Here is a 24,831-nt window from a genome sequence, read left to right as displayed (position 1 = left end):
ATCCAAAAGGGCGTAAATATCTTTTTGGGCACAGAGAAGATACTGATTTAGCACAGTTAAACTCTCTGTGCAGTAACTCTGGAATAACTATAAAAATCCTTTGACACACAACTTTAAATGATCTCAAAAATTCTCAGGATTTCCTGACCAAGATATTTTTAGTCATCTTTATTCAACCTTCTCACTTTGATACACAAACAGTAACTACAGCACCTTCTCTGATGGACTCAGATGGCAAAAGCTATTCCTTTTCTCCCACTACACTGATAGCAACAGAGGAAAACGACACAACTTCAGTATGAAAAAACTGTAATATAGCAAAAATGTTTCTTCCTCTATTTTCCTTTTATATTCTCCCAAAACCTCTCCAAGGATCAACATCTCTAGCCAGTTAGACAAATGAAAACAAGCTTTACGTAGGTTTTTAGGATTATTTTTTTTCAACCACGACAACAAAAAAAAGAAAAATCCTTGTTTTAGCCATTTTCTTTTTTCTTTTACAAAATAGCCCCATGTTGAAAGTGGACAAAATATCTCTAGTAAAATACTTGAGGCATTCAGGCCCTATTGTGTTAGGTTTTTTTGCCCAGAGTGTGAAACAGAAGCCAAAATGACATGTGCTCAGTGATATGTGAAGGTCTGAGATGGGATATACAAGTAAAGCCTTTAGGCAATGTTTTCGAAGCATGCACCAGTTATTTTCCCAAACAGGAAGAGAGCGAGAAAACTGCTATCTACCTTCTATTACACAGATTTTGAAAGACTTATGTTTTATCTAGACCAAGGCTATATCAAAAGATAAGTATTTAGCTGTTAGATAACAGATTCTTACTGTTGTTCGATGCATTATCACAAATAAACAAGATACCCCCCGTGTGAAGCAGGTACTACGTCGCGTGTTCTCTGCAGGGTTCAGGTGGGTACTTGGGCAGCAGGTGTACGGGCAGGGTTGCCCATTACCTTTGCAGAGGCAGCTATTCTGCGAGGACTGTGAGGTACCTGAAGCCCATCAACTGGGCTTGAGCAACAGCTCCCGAGAGGGCACAGGAGCTCTCACGTGTGGCCTCAGCGGAGGCTGACAGGGCAAGAGATGTCTTGTAACCACTTAGTCTACAGCAACCCTTCACACCCCATACCCTGTACCTGAACCCAGGTCCACATTTTCCATCTGTAATGGACAGAGAAGGCCATCGTGGATTCAAGGAAACACACCTGCTACAGCGTGCAAAGTCCTTCTTACACGGCAATAAAATGATCACTTTTGTGCATATGTGCATGTGAAATTCACCCTCACTTTCACCATCTTTTATAACTGCTCGGGTTTCTGTTTTTATTTAAGTAACAAACTGCCCAAAATAGGACAAAGGCAGAAGCTGGCCCTACTGTTTCTTTGGGAAATGGCAGTGAAGCCTGTTCCTCCTGCCAGGCTGTTCTCCATTTATAATTTCCAGCCAGTCAGTCTGTTATGTGAAAATATTAAAAAGGTCCCAGAGGCTTCCTGAGTTCAGAGCTTAGGCGAGAGCTTGTCTACCGCCAGGCAATGTCAAAGCAGGCTCCATCGACTGAGTGTGGTTATCCAAGCAGGCATGCTTCCCATCCTCTGGGGACAGGTTTTTAAAGAAGCCCTTCTGCAGAAAGGATTACGCTCAGTGCCAGTTTTTACCTCAGGTGGAAGTGGGATTTTCTGATAAGGCAAGGAGGCAGAGGATGGGAAAAGCTGTCAACTCTTGAACTACAAAAAGCTCATTATTTTAACAGCTATTACTTTAAAAGCTATAGCAAATGCTTGCCTACAAGTTTCAGTTATTTTTAAGCCAAGCAATCACATCGCTTAAAGTGCATTTAGGACAGAAATTATTGACTAAATAAGTTCTCCTAACCTAACTTGCTTTTCAGTCAATACAGAGCAGGAGCCTCAGCAGCAGTTAGGCTTTACATTTACAAGGTGGCCTTAATCGGAACTTTTCATGACTGCCACACACTGCTGGATACAGGTTACCATGTCTTTCCAGCTAAAGGGCTAGGGGGTACGTTCTCTTGTCCTCCTAAGGCAAGGTCACGAAAGTTTGCTCAGCGGCCTGCCAGTTGCTGTTGCTTTGACCAAGCTAAGGGGAGCTGATTATAAGACGAGTCTCCTATAACACTATTACAACATGGTTCCTATGCATCAGCCAGACCTGTAAGTCTTCTTTCAAGCCTTGGATACATGTTCCAGAATGGTGCAAATGTCCTAGAAATATGGATGACCATGGGTAGAAGTTAAAAACAGCCTAACTGATTTTAAAAGCAATTTAGATTGTAATGCGGCAGTGAGTTCAGGTGGAAAACATACATTAGCCAGAATACCAGCATGGGCATTTACAGTGTTGAAAACCACTGTCTGAAGATCCCAAACAGTCATGAAAGGAGAGGATTTAGGACCGGGACAAGTGCAGAAGTGTTTTTGTCCCTACTTACCATCATGATTAACGAGGGTCAGAACACACATACGTGTATATTTTAAACATAGGGTTAAAGCTAAATATTTCATAAATATTTATCTGAAACACAAGGTTTTAAGGAATTTAAGGATTAAGCAAAACACACAGGAATGGGACAAATACTTTTTTTTCTTGCTTCTTAGACAAACTTACGATCCACAGGAACTTGCTTCTGCCTCTGGGTGTCTCGCGCAACACTACCGCCGCTGTCGCTAGAGGTGCTGCTTTGGCGGCTGATGGTTGCTGGCGCTTTGGGCACAGGAACCGGTATCGGTGCTGGCGCGCTAGGAGGGAGGGGGACAGCCACAGGGACAGGAGCGGGTGTTGGAGGTGGCAAAGGAGTAGCAGGAACTGGATCAGGTTGTTTTGCAACATAGTCCGTCCTTTGTTTCTGAAAAGATGCAGAGAGACCCAGTTCGACAACAAAACTTGGACAAGACGTCAAACAAACTCAGGTTTCTGCAGAAAATGCTGGGATGCTTTGCACCAACTGATTTCATTTATCACACAAAGACATCTTACTTGGCAGATATAGTTCCAAAATTTGCCAAAACTTGATTTGGCATCAATGTTTGGCATCAATTTCCTTCTCTGTCCGACACAAAATTCACAGCAATGGCATCATCCGAAACACATTTCTTTCTTTCAAATGAATGTGTTCTATAAATGAAATTGTTTTTAAATCCCAAACTTCTATTACCTGGCACTTTTTAACAGCTTCCAAAATCTTTGAATTGTTGGACTTTATCAGTGTAAAAATGTATATTTTAGAGAAGTTGTGTAAAAAATAGTGAAAAATTAACGTATCCAGCCACACCTAAGCCTGACTAATGATTTAACTTACAAATGTCACTGAGGTTGGGATAACACATTGTTTCTTGAACTGTGGACACCATTTAAGAGGTTCCTGCTCCTCCTACCCATTCAGTTGTGCCTTTTCAGCTATTTGTGTGGTCACTACGTGCCATCTCAATGCACAAATCCAATTAAAAAACCCCAAACCCCACAATTCTTGGAATAGGGCTGTTGTTTCTTCCCCCCCTCCTTTTACACAATGTTCTAACAACATGCAAATTATCTTGCTGCTAATAACTAACTAGCAGGTGTCTCAAGAATGATTTTCGGCAATAATTTCTTTTCTCCTTCTTTGCCTTTAGAATGGCACCAGTTACAGGAAAAGGCATGTATTTTCCCAAAGCAATCCCAATGACACACGAGCCCAGAAGCTCATAAGCAACCTGTGCTACCCTTTTTTTTCAAACAGTTCAAATTCCACATCTCACTGTTTTAACAGTGCTCCCCCTCCACAGTTTTGGACTAACACAGCTTGAAAGTTTAATATTAAAGTTTGTTTGCTCAATAGGGACACCTCATTTCTTAGTTATGAGAAGTCTGCTTACTTTGGCATGAAAATAGATGAGTACCTTCCCCAGATTCATTGCTCCTTCCTGGAATACTCTTCCCTATTTCCTTGGAGGCAGAGGGTTTACGGCAGATCAAGTAGGGAAATACTTGTAGGAGCCATATGTTAGAATCTGAGCAGCACATCACTGCCCTGACAACAATCAAACTTTCATTAAACGTCAGCAACAGCCCTTACACAGAAACCCCCAACTCGGTAAGTCTAACTGATGGGCAAGGCATTTTACAGTGAATGGAAACTGGGACCATTACAGCGAAGCTATGCTGAGTTACACCAGCAGAAAATTTATCCCATCAGCTTCTATGGCCAGTCAATTAAGCCTAGGAAAAGTCTTTCATTTACCTTCGATAGTTTTTCACCTAAACTGTAGTAGTCAGCTACTGAAGCAAATGTAGTCTTACAATACATTCCCCATTAAACCCTTTTGGTTTTTTTCCCCTTAGCATTTAGTTGTTCGAAGGCATTCATCTCAATTATTTTGTTTTCACCTTGTGCAGTGCGTTGTGGGGAGATTAAAAAAAAAAATCTATGATTGACTTTTCCGTATTCTACTACTTCAGTGTTAAGACAATAAATGCTTTTTTAAATGTCAAATGCCAAGAAAAGTGAAATGCATAATAAAAAAGAGAACAAGCAGAATAATGTGTATTTAAGAAACCTGTCCTTTGGTGGAAAGAGAGTGCCCTACTAGGTATATAGTAAGTATACCATAATTCATGATGTATAGATGGACTGTGGTATATCCAAAATCTTGTTAATGAATTTAAAAATGTCACAGATATTACAATGTTTTAATGATATTCAGATTTTTTTTAATCTTCTTCACAGATTCCAATTGCTAGACTGTTATCCCCACAATGTACCCTCATGTGTGCCCTGACCTTCTTAAACAACATGCAAGGAAAAAGCACGTCTCTTTTATGGTATAGAGGATTCATTACAAACCAAGGCATCAACTGCACGCCACCACAATCATAATCCAGAAAAAGGGTTAGCTAAACACTACACGTAGCTCTCAATGGATGCTACTGATGTAGTTTCAAAACCATGTTGTACTGCAATCATGAGCATCATCAAAATGACTTGCTGGAGTGAAAATAAAAATTAAACTGGAAGCATCACTCAAATTCTAAATTTAAAGATGAAACCACATTGAAATACAATTCAAATTTGGTTGAACAGGGCACAAAAGCCAATTATACATTTGAATCACATTTAACATTTCTTTTTTTAAACGTTTCTTTTTTTAACTCCAGATCTTTTGAGGACATCCACACATTCATCCCATCACTTCTATTCATCGCTACAAACAAAACAAGCATGCAATATGGAATCTGTAACTACATAGTCCAAAAGAGTAATTTCTGAAGTTCAATATCAGAAGAGTAATTTTGTTACCTCTGAAAGCTCTCCAAGCAATTGCTGTGAGGAAAATGGAGTAAATCACATCAAATAGTACTGTTAGAAAGGTAAAAAGTAAGTGCCTCACATACCACTCCTGAAATTTCATACACATTAGCAATTTAAAACAAAAGAACATCAGTCCTAATAATTACCTCTTCTTACTCACTAAGCAACTCACTAAGTGAGTTATTCTTATTTTCTTCTTCTGAGTGGAGTGGAGTGTTGGCTACAAAACATACATATGTGACACCATATAAGCAACCAGCTCTTTTCAAAGCATCTATCCAGACAGAAGCTTAGAAAAAACCAAAAAGCTGACAATGGTCTAAAGATCGTAAGATGAATGTAGAGAACACTTGCAACTGTAGAACACTAAGAATTAAATCACAGCAGATATCAAAAAAAGAAACATTTATTTTAGCTTAGAAAATGAGGTAAAGGTCGCTGCTGACAGACATGTACCCCCTAATTTGCTGACAGCCATCAGAACAATGAACAAACCCGGTTTGGTTTCTTTTTTTTCTTCTTCCTTGTATTTTTTTCTTTTAAGAATAAGCTTGCAATCCTCAACTCATGTAAATTGGAACAAATCTTTTAAATTATTTGGAATGGTGATGATACACACTCATTAAAAATATGGATATATCAGAAAAGCTTGCTGGGACTAAATGTCTTTTTTTTTTCTTTTTTTTTGCCAGAAAAACTTTGTTTTCTACAGGAAAAAAATAGAGGTCCCAAAGCTCTTTTTCAACACACTACAGGCTGCATCTTGTTAAAAATCAAGATTCAGTATGATTTGATCTATTTTTAATGGAAGTAAGATAACAATTTTGAGCAAAAGTGCTGACAGTATCAACCCTAATTTTTGATCATTGTAAAAGAACTGGGAACAACGTATTTTCAGATATGTTTTGGCATCAAAAATGGGTAATATGTGTATTCGAACTACGGCAAATACAGATGTAGCATTAAAGAGGCATTGAATACAACCATAACTAGCATTAGTGCTGGGAAATGCTCTCATTAAGTTAACACAGACGCAGAGCTTCCCATTTACTCTCTTTCCAAACATTTTAGTGCCACGTTCCTGTCTGCACAGCGACAGGAGTTCACCAAGAAGGCTGCAGAGCATTCAGCCTCAGTTTTGTCAACAGCATGGTGGTTTGGGTGTTTTCTTGAGACTTGCATTGGAGACCTCTCATTTTGGGGCACAGACCTCCTTCCTTTGGCTATATTTGAAGAGGGAAGAGAGAACCAATTACTTGTCTTACACCCAAAAGCGACAATGAGGTACCCAAGACTGGAGGAGCAAATTTCAAGTGAGGTCTTTCACCAGTGTTTCCTTTGGTGGGCTCAGCTATTATGCAGAGTCAACCAGCTGCCTATTAAAATCCCATTATAAGGCAACTAGCTCTTTGTGGGGTGTAAGTGATTTATGTTTTTATTGGATTTACAAACCTGCCTTGCTAAAATCTTGCCAGAAAGCAAGAAGTACGTTAGGATGGAAGAAGGAGAAATTTAGACAGAATTTACTTATTCAAATTGGTGTTAGCTAGGATTAGTCCCCATTTCTTAAAAAGAAAATAATTATGGGTGAACTGTGGACTTGTAATTCCTATCATTAACCAAATCCTTTTTACAACTATTCAGTACATTTTTGTGTAATAAGTAGCATCCCATAATTTGGGATTGGATCAATGTTGAATTGGACAGGAGACAACTTTTTTTTTTTAAAGCCATCAAAAAGTCTTGGTCTGATGGCAACTTTAAAGAGCATTTGATATGAAACGAGGTAAAAGAGTTACTGGCTCTTGGTCAAAAATTATGACATCTCTTTGGCCACTGCAAAATGAACACCTGGCAACTGCATCTCTTCATTATCAAACACTTCATGATCTGCAGGAAAGATACCAGTTGGCAAAAGATGAGTATGACATTAACTTGGAGCACAAATGTTGTGCTTGAGGCAAAACAACTTCCCACAGAGATATTTTAAGTGAGCTGCTAAACGAAGAGACTTGAAAGAAAGGTTTTGATGGTAGATCGCCAAGAAACGCAAAGGACACTTGTCCCAAGGGAGGTGGAGACTTTTGTCTCAGTGTTTATATATACATAAACATGCCTCTTACATATACTGTCACACTTCTGTGGACAGTCGTGTTTTTTTTAAATAAGACTATAGGACTGCATTTGGCTTAACATTTACTCTCTGTGCCTCAGGATTTCATACACATCACTGATAATATACCTGTCTCACCTCACAAAGGGTGTCATGAGATTAATTAATATGCCCACCAAGATACACATAGAAGATTTATTTTTCAAAAGCGTTAAAAAAAGTTAATAAAATGCACAGTAAATAGGAAATATTACCATCAATTATTTTCTAGGTTCACCAGCAATACCTGTACAAAAGAAGAAATCAGAGTGCTTGGGAAACTGTTTATGTTCATATATAATGGGACGGTGAAGTACCACTGTTGGTTCACAATAAAAAGGCAGACTAAACCACCAACACCACAGGAAACTCTGATAATCAATAATTAACATTAGTGGAAAACATAAACAAGCAGCAAAATGCTCTCCCAAATGTACAAAAGTGCCAAACAAGCACAAATACAGTTTTCCTGGAACTAATTCAACTGACCAGAGGACAGACAATGTTACAGCCTCTGACTCACAAAGATGCTGAAATAACTAGGATATTGCTTGTAATGTTTCTGCAAGTATCATCTTAGACAATTCAGCACTTTCAAGTAACTATCTGGGACCTGAATCCTGAAAGGGACTGAGAGAAAAATCAGGATTTAATCTAGCGTGTGACTCAGAGGTCACTAGGAAAGGGAACAGAGCAAAAGTAAAATGAACTTTGCAGCTCTGAGAATAATTCTGATAATGAGGTATCCATCTCTCAGAGAAAGGGTGTCTGTCTGTAGAATAACTGAATGAAAAAAATTATCTCTTTCAATGGAATCCTTAATCCTTCCTAATAATCGAGAAACGTCCTTTGGTCAGCTGTGCTTTGAAGGCCATTAGTCTGTAAAGAAACGCGCTAACCTTGTACATAACACTTGTCTGCGGCACAAAGCGGGCCAGGGTGCTCACCACAGCAGACAGACTACTTTGAAATTAGTCTTTCGAAAACCAGAGACGACTTAGGAGACCGGCAAAAGCTGCGCAGCACCAGGCACTGAGCCTGCTCATGCTCAGGGTCTGGCAAAGGCAATGATAGGAACTGCTTCAGTTTCCTGCTCTACCCACAAGTTCTCCTGTTTGACCTTGGGCAAGGCAGTCATCCCTTCAATGCCTCATTTCTCTCTGAAATAGCAGCAATGTCTCATAGCGCTGTTATGAAAATAAATAGGGTTATGCAAACAGATCCCAAATGAACCATGTATCCATCACAGGGAGAGAGACAAATGAGCATGCTTAGGAGTGCTAAAATTATAATAATCACCGTAAAGTTAAGAACAACATTACTGACACATCTTGGTAAAGACTCCCTTTATCCTGTATAATTCATTATATTCCTAAATAATTTCACAGTATTTCAAGCTCATGTCTCAATATGATAAAGCTACAAACAAAACAAACCATGGACTGTAGGGAACAACTTGCCAGAGGGCAAAGAAACAAAATTATCTTAAATGTTGTTCTCTGACCCTAATTTTCATAGGTCCATGGAGATTGCTTTGTGAAAATGATTATTTTATTATTTCCCATGTCATGTCATTATTTCAAACAGAAAACTTCAAAACCTGTAGTGCATTACAAGGAACACTATAAGAACCTCTACTCAAAACTGTGCTCAGTCTGCTCAGGATTTCTTGGCAAATTCCAAACACACAAAATGACATGCACTTGAAATAAAAAAGTCAGTTCTTTAAATCAGGATTTGAAAAGCACTCTAGATACATGCTTCATTTCACACACAGGCAAAAACCATAATCAATTCAGAATGAGCTCACACATTATTGGCAAAAAATTAGGGATAGGAAAAACTCAGAAATGGTCTGATTCAAGCCCACCAAGCTCAAGACAGGTCTACCACATTATTGTGCCAGAGATAGCATAGCACCCGTTTCTCAAGAGACTTTCCACATCCATGGAAAGACTGGAAATACTGCAAATGCTGCAGCTTTCATGATAGCTGCGCACACAGAACCTGGCACAGCGACACCTTAGACTGGGACTTTTAGAGGAGTCTGCAGCAGAGACAGTCAACAGTAACATTATGGCATTTCTCAGTTTTCAGTTATCAGCCAGAGTGCGTAGGCACAAGGAACGACTATTAGATTAAATTAAATTAAATTAAACTTCAAGCTTCAACAGAAGTTTAGTTTGCATTTGGACTGAAAGTCTGATTCAGAGGCAGGCCTAGAATTTCTGCTTAATCTAAACTTGTTTGCCTAACCTTTCAAAATCATTAGATATAAAAGGGAAGAAACAGGTCTTAGAAAATACAACCTCTTATTTCATGAGCCTTCTGCCCACTTAAATGTTGTCTAAAAATACACATTACAACTTTATCCTGTATATCCTTACTCAGGTGGACAATTGCACTGATGTAAGCTTTTTTTTTATTTTTTTTTTTAATATTTTACCCTCTAATTCTATTCAACATATAAAAGAAATAACAAGAAAAAAAATCTTAATTCCACACCACAACGTGAAAGAAATAAAACCAAAATTAGGTCAGGAGAATAGAGTGCTATGGATGCACAGGCATAGTAATTGAAAAATACCTGCTTTGTGAATTCAACAGCAAAGACGCCTATTTTTTACGACTCCAAAATTACATAATTAAATAAATTCAAGACTAAGATAGAGACACACAAAGACAGAAAATAAAAAGAAAAGCGTAGCGTTCACTCTTCTAGGAGAAACAAAGATGACCCTACCTTAAATAATTCAAATTCCTTCTTTGGCATCAACAGCTACCAATCCACAAAGGATATTTGCAATTAAAATAAATGCATACACATCCATTAGGATCGAAATTACCACCTCTAAGCAAATAAGCAGGGGGAAAAAAAAAAACCTTAAAGGAAAAGATTTTGCTGTATCTTTATCAACTTTATACTTATGTTAGACTCCATGCGATACAGAAATCAGCCTCAGTCTGTAGAAGAAATACAAATCTTTTGACATATCAGTGGAACATGCAGATATTTTAGCTTTCCTGTGAATCTCTTCCTCCTCCACACACACACGCATATTTCAAAAGAAAGTTTTGCTCCCAAGGAGCGGATGGTACCTGTATGGTGCGGGTATACACCGGCTCTGACCATCCTAGACCACCTTCTTGATTCCTCAGAGGGTCCAAAATGTTGTTTGGCACAAAGCCTGTGCTGCCACTTTTATTCTGAACCTTCCACCACTGCTTTCTGTCATCCAGAATCTGAAATAACATGGCAATTTAATTACATATTTTTTCTGACTTTCCTCCTGCCGGTACTTAGACTGAGCATCATTTAAAAACAAAGCCATAACCTTGCCAGGTTCTGTGATTGCCAACAGATCTTACACAGACGGCCCTAAGAAACCCCTGTAGGCTTCCTTGATTATCAGCATCACTAGTCCTACATGGTAGTACTGCACTTTTCAAAACATGGCTCTCAAGAAAGTATATGGAAGGAAAGTGTGTAATGAACCTCTAAATTCAGACATGTGCTGGACAACACAGTGGACTGACAATCAGATACTTGCGCAGAGAGGCTGACATCTCTGAAACCTATATGCTGTTGGCAAAAGGAATAAGTTAGTTATAACTACTAATAACCCAAGGAAAAGCACATCGTTCTATGAGAGCACAAATTTGGGGAGAGCATACTTCGGAGTAAAGAGGGAACTAGAGCGGGATGGCCAGAAGTCTGAAACATGACCACCTGCCGTGCAATCTTATATACAAGATTTTCTCCCTTTGTTGCTCCCTCCCTCCCAAATTTGTCTAGCTTTCAGGGTACCAACTCTTCCAGGAAAGAACAGTCTTTCACTATGCCCTGTGTGTACAGACAGTGTTTGCCAGAGCCAGTTATTTAAATACTACTAAACGGGGCTTTTAAAAGCAGTACTAGAGAAGATGGAAGAAACACACAAATATACTTCTAGCACAGATCTCTACAGCATCAGTTCATAAATCAGCACAGAATCTCTGTTTATCATGTCTACGATGCAGATATAAATCAAAAACATTGAAGTAATCGTTAAGGCCAGCCATAATGCCCACAGGAAAGGTACCCTCAGCTTTGAGTAGTACAAGAATTTTGTGTTTTCTCTTTGCAAAAAAATTACCTCTACAATCTCTTCTTTCATGACAGAAAGCTCACTGTTGTTTCTTGCCATAAATTCATACTTGCATTTGGCATATTTCTTGGTCTGTGCTTTACTGTGTGCTTCATAGTTTCTGCAAAGCAAATATCAGACTATTGCTCAGTGAGACATTCAAGCAAATAAAAACAAAGACTAAATGCCCTCTTCCAACAACCTGCAAAACATTTAAACAAAAAACCCCCATCATAACGTGATGTTGCTGTAGAACTACCTATTCATAAAACACTGATTTAAGTTCCAAAAAAAGAAAAAAGAAACAAAAGAAAGAAGCAGTTGAGCTACATGGACCTGAAGAACTGCTAATCTTTATCAGCTCACTGCTTACAAGATGTATGATAACAACTAAGATTAGCAGCTGCCATTGTATTAAGATAAACATGTACACTATAGTTAGTCTGTTTTTCTACAGTTGGTTAAACGATCATTTGCCAGATAAACAAATTACTACACTTAGTATATACTTGATATCTTGTGCTTTGTATGAAACTATTTCTACTGTTGATCATAAATTAAGTTTCAAACAAATAATAAATGAATAAATTTTTGCCATCAACACCAATGGAATTAAACTCTATTTAAAAAATGCTCACCTACTGTAGGTCCATAAGATCTTGACCATAAGATACCATCAACTCTAATAACCTCAACTTACTATAACAATTAAAAATGAAAAATAACTTCTTGCCAGTTACAGACAGGGTTCATTGCAGAACAAGGCATAACACAGTATAACTCTGAGTCTTTCTGTTTCTTTGAGGAAAGATCTGTTCAGATTGCCTTTGGGTAACAAGCTGCTAGTTTCTTTGACATGTACCTCTTCAGAGTGAGAAGCCCCCCAGTCCCCTCAAAGCAGGTCCAAAAAAACCAGTAACATTATTCATTTATTGCAAATTATACCCAACAATCCAAATCCATACCAGGTAGTAAAGTTAAAAAAAAAAAAAAAGGAAAAAAGGGATAATGAAAACATGAAACAATCAATGGCTTGAAATGCTTCAGACAACATCACAGCACAGCGATACGAATGCAGATGGTTGCTGATGTTGGTGCTGTGGGTCCCAGGTGTGCCTGAGCAATCCAGTAGTTACCTAGCTATTGCATGGCTGTGGAGAACTGTCTCACTTGACTTGAAGAGCAGAACAACGGAAGAGTCATATTTAGATTGAAAGATTATTTTGAAAGGAAGACAAAACGCTAAAAGAATTTAAGGAGAGAGTGAAAAACATGGGACAAACCCTAGCCTGAAGAATAGCTGTTATGAGGTTGAACGACATGTGACTAATCCCAATTTTTTCCACCACTGAGTCAAAATTTATATAATTTTGAAGTCCTTTCTTACTATTTCAGGGATATGACTAACGTCCTTCTGAAGGTACTTTTACTTTTAGGCTGCCTTTCCAAACTCATTTCACTAACTGTGTCTTCCTACCCTGTCCACACCTAACTATCCTGATCCCATCAAAAACCATTACTCAGGAAGAATTTTTAAAAAATGCTTACATTTCAGTTTTACTCCACTCTGTTGCAATCAACAGCAACATCCCCAGAACATGGGCCAGGCATTGGCTGTATGCTTCTCAAGAGACCATAATTCCTCGAGCCCAGCTTAATGAGCAAAACAGTTTACTTGGGGCACAAATATTCTCAGTGCTTCTCTCCATCCATCCTCCGCTGTGTTTTCTTATTGCCTGTCAGATACACTGTCACTGCAGCCCTCTGCTCTCCTGTGCACGAGCGCCTAGCGGATTGCAGATTCCCAGGGTGCTATTTCACATATGACAGCACAAGACCAAACTACACAGCATACCACTTTGAAACACCACAGAACTTGCTGAAAAACTCCTCAGTACTCTTTCAGCATCAGAGAGAGTCCCCAATATACCTAGTAACGCACTGGAAGTTTAAGATCCTGACACTTACTAAGTCACCCAAGGAAAGCACACCTTACTGGAGGTCCTGGCACGTTGGAATAAGGCTCACTGAAGTTCCCTGTGATTAAAATTTCCCTGGACAAGGTGTAACCTACCTGTCCCTCAGAAGGTAGTGGGTGGCTCAGTCACTGCTTTCGGACCGCTCATGAGGAATGTCAGCTTTGAACAAGGACCAGCAAACGATGGCTGAAAGGGTCAGCTTGAATTTCTTACTCCCTCCCCCAAACCTGCTCCTCCACCTGCTTCTTCACAGATGCTTTAAAATTTATCTTTAAATGGAAGTTACTTGGTGGAATACATATTAACAGCTTTCCCCCAATAATGAGCTCCTACCAGGCATGTATTAGATGTCTCAAGAGCCAATTAACAAATGGAAGTTTGTGTCGTGTTGAACAGACTGGGAGATAGAGGCACACTGTGGACGGCTGAATCAGTACCAGCCATCTAGACTCCCTCCTGCAATCAGTGGTGAGAGACGGGCACCGCTACAGCATGTCCCATTTCATATCTTTCAAGAGACTAATTTCACCTTACATGAACTGCTTCTTAGAAACACCCATTTCTCTTTACCCGCCACAAAGGAGGCTTGGATGACTCTCTCAGTTGCAGCCAGATACACTGATATCATCAATAGTTCAATGCAATAAGCCCCATTCTCTAAACCTGAAATGGAGGCAACAACAACATTTTCACGGAATACTCTTACTCTGAAAGGACAAAACAGGTCTTATCACGTTACAGATAAGAGAGAAAGGAATTTAGAGTACAGATCATCTAGATTTCAAGCTGACTGGTCCTGAGACAAGAACCCAGAAAGTAACCAAGTTTGAGAAAAAGATTAGAGATGACTACTACTGCTGTTGTTGTTACGAAGAATAAATCCAAAGTTCAGGAAAAGAATCGAGTCTTCACTCCGCACACCACGTGGGAATATGTTTGCATGCAGATTAACAGGATCTTTTAGCACATAGCTCAAAACCAGGGGTTATGCAAAGGTTTTCATCAAAAGAGTTATATTAATGTTGTTTTAACCAGCAACCTGATCCCAAAAACTTAAACACCTTCTATGGCACATAAGCTAAAATACTCTTCATATGGTGTATACGGACTATGGTTTGGCATGGGGGAGCAATTTCAACACCGCTTTACCAATTTACCTCCACAATTTGTACTGGTATAAATTCTCCCCACAGACAAGGCCGAGACTCCAAGGATCACTGCATTTGATCTTGTCAAGCTATTTGGATTTAGGCTAAAATGAAGCGGATGAAAGAGGATGTGGAAAAAGACACTGGTTGCTATGCAAACATTTCAGAGCATTTTTTTGTCACATTTGAAAGAGAATGGAAGAAATGAGGAGTTACTATTCTGAAAGTGGATATTTATGCACCAGCCCAGAAAACAAAAAGCAGGAGACTACGGAGCACTAAGTGAGCAGCTAAACAAATCAAACAATCATTGGAAACAAGGACAGATGAATCTCAGAGCAGACTTGTCATTCTTTGTAGTTCTGAAAAGAGCAAAGAGTATATTTAAAAACATGAAACAAAACAGAAATAAAATTTGAACCCAAACAGGAGGATTCTGTGTTCTCAATCAGGTTGGAATTCCACTATATCATTTTTGAAAAAAAGCATGGATTTAACAGCATACATAAACAGGGTAGTTTCATAAAAATTACACTAGAGGAGTCTTAATGATGTGCCTTAGAGAAGCAAAAGCAGAATACCCACTGCTAACCAGAATCGCTTCCTCATAGAAATAATGATCTGCTCCAGACACAACCAGAGGTAATTACAGACACCGCCACCCCAAATAGCAATAAGTCGGGACAGTTATCCACAGCACCACGTACGCCGTTGATTCAGTGTTACCTATCTACATGTCGGCTAACAGTTTGCTTAAAGGCAGCAACAGCTGCCCCCTGGTCCAGCAGAGGCCCTCTTTTGTAAACTGTGTTACTGAATGCATACCCATCGGACGGAGGGTAGTCGGGAACACTGGGAGGCTGGAAGACAAAAAAGAAACAAAGCCACAAAGTGGATTAGCGTCAGCAGCAGCACCGCCTAGTTCACTTAATGCAGCACCCCTAGGGTCCCCGTCAGCGTTCACGCGTCCTCAGGTGCTCACGGTTCTGCTATGAAAAGTTAATAACTTCTGCGTTTCAAATACATAAACAGGGAGATCAAAAGGATAAGAATAAAAGACTTTCTATCCTAAGTCATCCCACTGCATTAATATTGCAGTGGATATTCTTTAGAAGAAAAGTTCTTTGGGGCAAGGTCCATGTCATCTCTCAGATATCACTACAGCAACACAACTTACGAACAATGGCTGAATGGCTTTAAAACAAACTGCACTGAGAAACCGCTTTGAGCTTTTGTTCTAGTTGCACACTTAAAGCCAGAAACCTCTAGCTAGCTAACAGTAAGTCTGTATAAGAAATAAAACCTCCCAAGTAAAATTATCACTCTGTTGCAGGATCATAATATCGAGTGGCTCATTTATGTCACCCTCTCACTGAACATGACTATAGTCAAAGAAGAAATGCAAAAAGGAATGTGATAATTGGTACAATTAACAATTTTAATTAAGGAAAATAATCACAATTTATCACAAGCACAAATATAAGAATATTCAAGGCTTTAGGAAATTCTTTTTAAACAGCAGTCCTTTAAAAAAAGCCACCTTAAATCCAGCAATGATACTCTGCTGCTAAGTAAGAATTATTTTAACCACCATTCCCCAAACCAAAACCAAGCTAAGCAGTTCATTTCTAGAGATGATGATATTGAAATTGCTCATTCTAGATATTTTCATTATACCACCATCCAGTTGCACAAGTTAGAACAGCTGAGATTCATCAGAAATTGCCAAATCTCTAAGCCTGGTTTGTTGGGGTTTTTGGTGGGTTTTTTTTTTTTTTTTTTTAGTGTCTGTGCAGTTACAGAAAAGCCACTCACCTAACTTCTGCCTCCAAGAGAGACACTTGCCTACAGGGCTGAGGGTTCATGAAAAGAAATTAGAACCACACAAAAACCCCCATACACATAGAATATTCTTTAAAACTATATTATTGAGACCTCTTTGAAAAAAATCTCAAGTGTCACCGAGCGTATACCTTACATCAAAAGACACCCAAGGAAGCAGGAACTCATTTTACTTCACACACAAATTATTTGCATCACCTTAGCCTCACTGGACTCTCTATCACCAGTTCCCTGTTGTTTCACTGCTGTTTGAAGTCCTCATCGCTGAACTGACTCCACCTTGAAACCCCTCCGGTGGGAGCTCTGTGTGTGGCTACATCTCAAGATTCAGGGATGGAAAGACAAAAAGGGTTCTCATGAGCGGGAACCTCCCATGCACTTTGCCAGGTGCCAGAGCAGTCCCTGCCCAGCAGGGAGGGCGGCCGGGGCAGCCGCATGCACCCTCTCTCTCCACTCCCAGCGCGGCACAGCTCTCGACACGCAGCCTCGGCCCTCGGGAGAGCAGTGTCACACCGAGACACAAGGACAATTAGCCGCAGGAGACGAACACTTACATTCTCTTTTTTTTTTTCCAGCACCCTTTGTTAAACAAGCTCTTATGGCAGAATTATGAAAGGATAATTATTCCGCTATCACCCACTCCAGGGCGGTCCCTTTTGCTGCAGACAAAAAGCATTTTGCGCTCACGCAGCTTTTTCCGGCTGAGCACCTACAGCATTTCACAGCTATTAAGCAGCTCAGTGCTCTTCCCCCTAGGGATGTGCTGAGGAGGCACTGGTGCGGGGAGCCAGGGTACCGAGGCTAAACGACTTGCCCAAGACCACGCGGGAATCAGCAACAGTCGTGAAACCAAGGCCTGACATCCCAGATGCCAGGCACATTAACGCCTTCAGTGAGCTGGGATTTCTTTTACTTTTTTTTGTCTTTTGATGATTAAGATGAAGAGGCTAAGCTGGCACAAGCAGCTACCAATCCAACCAACGTTACTGACACCAAAAAGAATGAAATGAACTCCCTGAAACACAAGCAACCAAAATCCCTCAATGTATTCCCCCAAAAAACAAAAATTGTTTTAACTTACTATATATATATAAAAATAACAAATTAAATTCTCACAATCATCAGAACAAAAAATTAATGTTCTTTTTTCAATACTATTTTGCTTTTTCTGTTTTTTTTTTAAATTTAGGAGCACAATGTAAAAAAAAAAAACCTGCATGGAAATGTAGAGCAGCAGTGAAACACTGAGGCAATGTTTCATGAGACTTTTTTGGGAGCTGACTAGGTAAGGGGGTGACAGCAATGGCAACAGCTACCTATCACATTATTGTGCCCATTAATTTTACTAAATGCTTTTTTGCTCAAAGTGAATCACTGGCAATAACTTAGTTTTTGGTACATTTATTCTTGTATATCTTTTTTGGCATAAAGCCGAAGAGCGTTTTGAGTAATCAAATATGTACCATGTTATCCTCCTTTGCTTGGCAGACCTTTTACCCGATTTGCTTGTCTCTATAGCTGAGTAGACTTTTTTTTTTTTTTTGACTAACAGATTTTCATGAAAATAAAGTTTTATTGTGACGAGCTTTCCATGGGCAGTTTTGATAAACTTTTGCTGGGGAAGCTTTGTTGTCTCCAATAAGAGAATTGCTCTGCAAGAGAACACTGTCCCACACCAGCCAATAATCCCTCCCTTGAGTCTTCTTCCATATGTGCATTTTTTCACTAACAGATAAAAAAAATATTTTATATATATTATAAAATTAAGATAAAATCCAGTATCATCACGTTAAGATATACTCCAAACATAGTACTGGTGTAGATTGCTCAAGGAAGACAGGAAAAACTATGGACTGAACCTAGAAAATTCTTAGGTGCACTTCCATATCACAGCTGGTAACAGGGGATCTTGGACTAGCTAACACTTTATTGAAACTAAAGCTAGCATAGAAAAATAAATCAAAATTTTAAATTAAAGCGTATGTCCTCCCAACAACAAAAAGCTTCCCAAACTAAAACTTTTAAACATTTAAAAAGGCAATAGCTTTTTTTCTGAATTAAAAAGCAACAAAATCCACTTTTATACTTAAAATTTTCACATGAACTGAAGTACATTTTCTGGCCAACTCTACTGAAAAAGAGTAGGAGGTAGAATCTTTATAGTCAGCTCCTTTGTTTCTCAACAAAGTTAGTCAGAAAACACATTCTGGTTTCTCTGAAGGCTTTAGATTGGTGCATGTTTCCATTCTCTAAACAGAATAACCCGTTTTTTGCTATATTAATCACATTTCTTGGGAGAAAAGGATGGGAAAATATCCCTGTGCAATAATTCTTCTAATTGGCAGCTGTTTTTCAGAAGTAGGCCTAAATTACCTGACATGGCATTACTGTGACAGCACCTCTAAATACTTTCTTGCAATACAGTGAGAGTATCAAGAAATTAAAGAAAGAAATACTAAATTCTACATTTGTGAAGCAGCTTAAATCCAAAATTCCCTAAAAAGGGGTGGTTTTTTTCTTTTTGTCTGTGTGCCTGTGCATGGATGCACGTTTGAGTTCGGTTCAAATTCTACCTGAAGTATATATGATCAAAATCAATGGGATCTGAAAGCACAGGTCAAGAATCAAACTGAACCGTAGGGGCTTGGATTGTCTTCCCAACTGAGGCAGGAAGGTGCACCAAGTTCAAGGAGAGCAGTGGCAAAAGCCTTATATTTTTCCTAATGACATTTTTGGTGGCTGAACAGGTACTTGGTTTCGTATAACTTTAATATAAGTACAATGAGCTTGCACTGATGTAGCAGACATCAGAGCATGGTTACTCCAGCCATGTCACAGAATATTTTCTTTATGAAGGAAGCGGTTGGTGTTGCCTTCAGCTAATTTACCAAACGCTGTCGCAGGTAACCTACCTCAGCTGACAGTCTTTTCATTTCTTGCTTCCGCTGTTGCTCTGCAACGTTTGCCACGGACTCAGCCAAATGATTGAGTTCTTGCTCCTTCGGAGCTCCCATGAAGTTCAGCAATGGAGGCTCCCAGCCATTTCGGAAACGGGGGACATAAGGTGGAATAAACTGGTCTTTGGGCCAATCCGCTCTGTATGAAAAGTAAATTAGAGATCTGTATCAAGGGCCACACAAATATCGGTTTAATAGGTTTCCTAAAAACTGAAACGCTTTAAAATCTATATTAGTAGAGAGGAGAGGCTGGGATTACCGTACAGGCAGAATTGTGCTAGAACACAGAAAATTGGCAGAAAACATTTATTGACCACAACTATGCTCCCTGCTGTGCCCTGCAGAAAGAAACTGCTCCTGCCGTAAGGACTCGTCAGTGGTAAAACACAACAAATTTCTGTCTTGTAGCAAAAGATGAGTAATAGAAGAATCAATCACAAACAAATCTAGGATTTGTTTTAACTATTAGATGGGGAAAAATATTGCAATGCTCTATTTGTGTTAAAGCACCAGACAAAAGACTCCTAAGAAACAGCCTGCTTTATAAGAAAGTCTGAAAGCAGGTGTGAAGCATGGAAGCTGAGGGGGCCTAGCTACACCTAAAAGAAGTTAAACAATAGCTTTTACTGACAAAAAAACCACCTCTACGTGCTCCAAGACAAGAATTATCATCACATTTGCTGTTTTATAGTCCAGATTGATCTTTTAAAAATACTGTATTACTTTTCAGAGCTCCATTAGTATTCCCTATTGTAATACAAAATACCTAAATAAGCGCTTTCATGCTCTGCCTTTGCACTATACATAACACACAATACATGTCCCACAATATAAAATACTGTATGTTCACAGTGGAAGCAGAAACGGGAATGTACACTACAATCTTTAACAGTGTCATTGTTGACACAGCTCAAAATTAAGGGACAAATGCTACCAGTCACACAAGTTGCAGGAGCAGTCAGCAATTACTAGCCCATTAGCAGGCCTGAGCTAGGTCAGTAACCCTTGAGTTTCATCATTCACCTCTCCTGCTACACCACACCACAGTGTACCTCTTGTACGACACCTCTGTATACCGAGATCAATCAGACCATCATTTCTAATCCGCACAGGTCAACCAACTATATTCTAAGTGCTTCATTCTTCACTGCCCAGCATGAGCTACTTCTCTTTCCATTAAAGTTTTTTCAGGATGGACTAAACGAATGATGATGGTAGTTCCCAAGACAAGAAGCCCATTATTTTATCCAGTGATCCATTTTCCCTGCATGGGGCTCCAACGCTATGAGGCAATTTCCACTGCCAGTCCCACCACAAGCTGCTATGAAGCCAGCAGAGCTTGAAGCAGGAAAAGGCAAGCGGATGGTGCTTTGCTGGCGTAAGCTCTCTGGCAATCGCAAGGAGCTGCAATTCCTGCTTCCAGCTCATTTTGTAGTAGCAGGCTGAACGACAGGCCCAAAGGACGAATTTGGACATTCCTGGTCCTGCAGCAGTGAGCTCAAGGAAGGGAAAGACCCGTACATCACTATCCCTACTCTGAGGATGTTTGTCACTCCATGTGCCAGGACTTTCCATGCAGCCTTCCTTATCAGCAAAACACTCAACTACTTTTTAATCAATCAATTAATTAAAGAAATCCACTTGGTAGATGTTTATGTTCCAATTTGAAATCTAAGACCAAGGATGAATAAACACAAAATACACGATGCATTTCCAGCCCAGGTGATTGCATACTTCATCATCATCAAATGTACTTATCTACCATAGATTACAGAGTTAAAACACACTTTGCTAATTTAAGCTTTTTCTTTTGCATGTTCTATTTACCTAAGTAATTTCAAACCATATACTTACCTCAAAAACAACAAATGCATAAACCAGTTAATTTTTAGCTAAGCCTAACCATAATAGTGAATCCATTAAGTGCAATGTGTAGGGTATGCACATGTAACATAGTTCAGCCAATAAACATTGTTTTAAAATTATAAGCATTTTCTTTATAGCACTATGATGCTTTTGAAGAAGTAAAAACATTGTCAATTTTTAGCTTTTGATAATTATTGGAAATTGAAAATAGAAATCCATATCCTGTTCTTCAGTATTTTGTCATTTTTTATTGCAGCTTCTTCAAATTGATTTTTAACAAAGTCCAGATAGCTGGTTTGGAAAAATAATGGTGAAAAACATTTACCTAAGTAATTTCAAACCATATACTTACCTCAAAAACAACAAATGCATAAACCAGTTAATTTTTAGCTAAGCCTAACCATAATAGTGAATCCATTAAGTGCAATGTGTAGGGTATGCACATGTAACATAGTTCAGCCAATAAACATTGTTTTAAAATTATAAGCATTTTCTTTATAGCACTATGATGCTTTTGAAGAAGTAAAAACATTGTCAATTTTTAGCTTTTGATAATTATTGGAAATTGAAAATAGAAATCCATATCCTGTTCTTCAGTTATTTGTTAATTTTTTATTGCAGCTTCTTCAAATTGATTTTTAACAAAGTCCAGATAGCTGGTTTGGAAAAATAATAGTGAAAAACAACTGGAAACATGCAAGGGACAGTTCAGAAAAAATAACTGGAAGAGGTTATGTTAAGAGGTTCTTGATACCGTGGACAAACCAAAAATTTCTGTCCGCATTTTCTCCCTCCTTGAGACCCCTAAAATCAAACCACTCCCAAATCCCACCGAGGCTGAAAAGTTCCTTTCCAAAAACTTCAAAGAACAGTTCTGAAGAGTCCAAAGCCTACCAAATGAATATTGAGTTTATTGGGGAGTGGATAACCTGGTTAAGATTATGTCAATAAACTTGAGTTTAGAGATCATCTCTAAAATATGCAAACGCTTTTTCTCACCTGGCTTTGGTCCATGTGTCACCCAATGACATCCATAACTGTCCTTCCTCATTGGTGACAGTATATCGCAGGAAGTCTACAGTATCTTTTGTTAAGAGGGGGCTGAGTACTGTACCAGCAAGCTCTGGACCTCCTGTTGTCTGTACCACCTAAATCCAAGTATTAAAATAATACAAAGAACATCCACATTGTCAGTAAGGAAGTTACTGTGAATATAAGTTATCTACAGTGCTGCTAGGAAACATTTATTACTCACAAACCGCCCCCCCTAAAACTCTGAGAGGCTAACAATGTGTCTTAATGTCCTACAGATTAACTAAACCATTTATTGCAGAAGAACTGCTTTTCTGGTCACCAACCATTTTATATTTAGACCCGGTTTTGGCAATATTATTTTTGCTCTCCTGATCAGAACCATACATACTTCCATTAAATAGACATATGGCTATGCTTTCAACTCTCCTCCTGCGTTATGTAAATTTTCTCAATTTTTTATTGCTAATTAAAAATTGTAATGGCAAAGTGTAACACACAGTTAAAGATGATTTAAATAAATATATTTAATAGATGGGAATATACGCAGAAAAGGATATAAACTATTTTCTAAAGAGAACCTCATCCTGAGATACACACATTTCTCCTTAGTTATTGTCCAGGGACACAATATTTCAATCTTGTTAGCCTTGAAAAGGTTACAGAGCATATAAATACAAGATTTCTGAAGGAAAACACTGAGAAAATTATAAAACCTTACCATATGTAGTGGGGTAAAGAGAAAATGAACCAGTTCAGCTGCACTAGGATTCTGGATATGGAACTTTAATTTGGCCTGAAGGAATGGGAAAATGATACATTTTAAGAAACGGTTAACTTTTATGACAGCAAATACTTCACATAAGAATGGCCGTCCCTGGTCAGGCCACAGGTCCGCCTAAGCCCAGTGTTTTGTCTGCAACATCCGCTAAATGCAAGTGCTCATTCATCCAATTGCTTTTGAATCCATGTATATCTTTAGCACCTATTGTGCAAAATAAGAAGTTCCACAACTGAAGTATATGCTTTGTAAAGAAGCATCTCCTTTGGAAATTTGCCGCCTCTTAGTTTCATTAGTATTCTGTAGTTCTTTTCCAAATGAGAACTGAGTAATCCTTTTCTACTCGCTTTTTCCAGTGATGCTTATAACCATTTACAGATTTATTGCATTCTTCCTCTGTTTGGTCTTTTCCAAGCTAAAGTAATTCCTTTGAGCATTCTTGTCCTCCCTGTACTTTCTTCAATTTTGCTACACTGGGAACAAAATAAGGCCAGGGAACATAATGGCATATTGATGCCCTTTATTTGTTAATTTTCTTTTTTTTTTCCTAATGGTTCTTAACATTTGCTTGGTTGATCACCATTGAACACAGATGATGTTCTCACAGGAATCCGTGTTACATCAACATTTTGTTCTGATTTGTTTTATACATGAGACTTTTCCCCACCTGTCCGTGCTCTATCGTATCTACCAATACTGAATTTCATCTGTCACTTTATCTGCTATCATGAGATATTTCTACATTTGTAGACTCTACACTCCCCATTTGCCAGAACACCTGCAAATATGTTGGACAGCAAAGCCCTCTGCAGAGGGATGTGTGGGACTTCACTGCTGAATTTAGTGCACTTTGAGAACTGGCATTTTAGTCCTATAATTTGTTTTCTATTTCACCAAACAAAAATCTAAGAAGCTACATTCAACCTCACAGTAGCTCAATTTCTTTAAGAACTTCAGGGTGTGCAACCCTGCTGGATGTGTTTTGGAAATCCAAAGAAACAAAATCAAAGAACTGATGGATTTGTAGACATTATTTTGTTTTGCAAGATGTATGTTTGCTTCTTTCTCGATTTAATATACCTGCCTACAAACTGCATCCCATGTGCGGGTACCTCGGGGGTACCTGGTTGTCGTAGTCCCTCAGATCCTTGGAATGACTTTAAAGATTATCAGCATTACCTTAACCACTTCTCTTCCTCCGGAAGAAAGGCAGTTTGAGAGAGATTACACACCATACTGCGTGGTCTGCTGACTTAGTTTTTGGAATAGATGGATGAACAGTGGCCATTCAAACAGGGCTTCCATTCATCTGCCTGTAACTTGCCATTTTGATTTGCTGTTATTTAACCCATTACCAGTTCTTCAGTCTGAAACAGATAATCTCTTGTGCCCCCCATAAAAATGGTTTTCATGAACATATTGTCCACTATCAAGCTTTTCCAAGTAAATATATGCATAAAAAAAGATCATATACTTTCTCTGATACAGCTTCTTGGAGGATTTCTTTTATTTACTGATCACCTCTTGGCCCTGCAGGCTCCAGAAGTAAGAAGCATGCCAAAATAAGTTTTAAGAAGTTACAGCAGTTTTTATTGCATCTTGCCATCTGTTCCTCAAACTGCTTTTGGCTAGCC

At 38.9% G+C, this 24,831-nt stretch overlaps 1 protein-coding gene across 1 annotated transcript in view; it reads right to left on the bottom strand.

Annotated features, from left to right (window-relative positions):
* The window catches only part of EPS8 (epidermal growth factor receptor pathway substrate 8), a 142,828-nt gene that overhangs the window by 7,870 nt on the left and 110,127 nt on the right, over positions 1 to 24,831 (bottom strand). The window contains exons 13-19 of the mRNA XM_009332850.1: positions 23,138 to 23,212; positions 22,384 to 22,532; positions 19,474 to 19,657; positions 15,446 to 15,579; positions 11,602 to 11,713; positions 10,565 to 10,708; positions 2,634 to 2,871 (exon numbers count right to left, since the gene is read on the bottom strand). Coding sequence (XP_009331125.1) covers positions 2,634 to 2,871; positions 10,565 to 10,708; positions 11,602 to 11,713; positions 15,446 to 15,579; positions 19,474 to 19,657; positions 22,384 to 22,532; positions 23,138 to 23,212 — 1,036 coding nt within the window. The remainder of the gene's footprint in view (positions 1 to 2,633; positions 2,872 to 10,564; positions 10,709 to 11,601; positions 11,714 to 15,445; positions 15,580 to 19,473; positions 19,658 to 22,383; positions 22,533 to 23,137; positions 23,213 to 24,831) is intronic.

Source organism: Pygoscelis adeliae, unplaced genomic scaffold (assembly GCF_000699105.1).
Source record: "Pygoscelis adeliae isolate BGI_AS28 unplaced genomic scaffold, ASM69910v1 Scaffold38, whole genome shotgun sequence".
Lineage (NCBI taxonomy): Eukaryota > Metazoa > Chordata > Aves > Sphenisciformes > Spheniscidae > Pygoscelis > Pygoscelis adeliae.
Note: the sequence above shows the minus strand (reverse complement) of the source record. Positions and strands in the feature narration are given on the sequence as shown.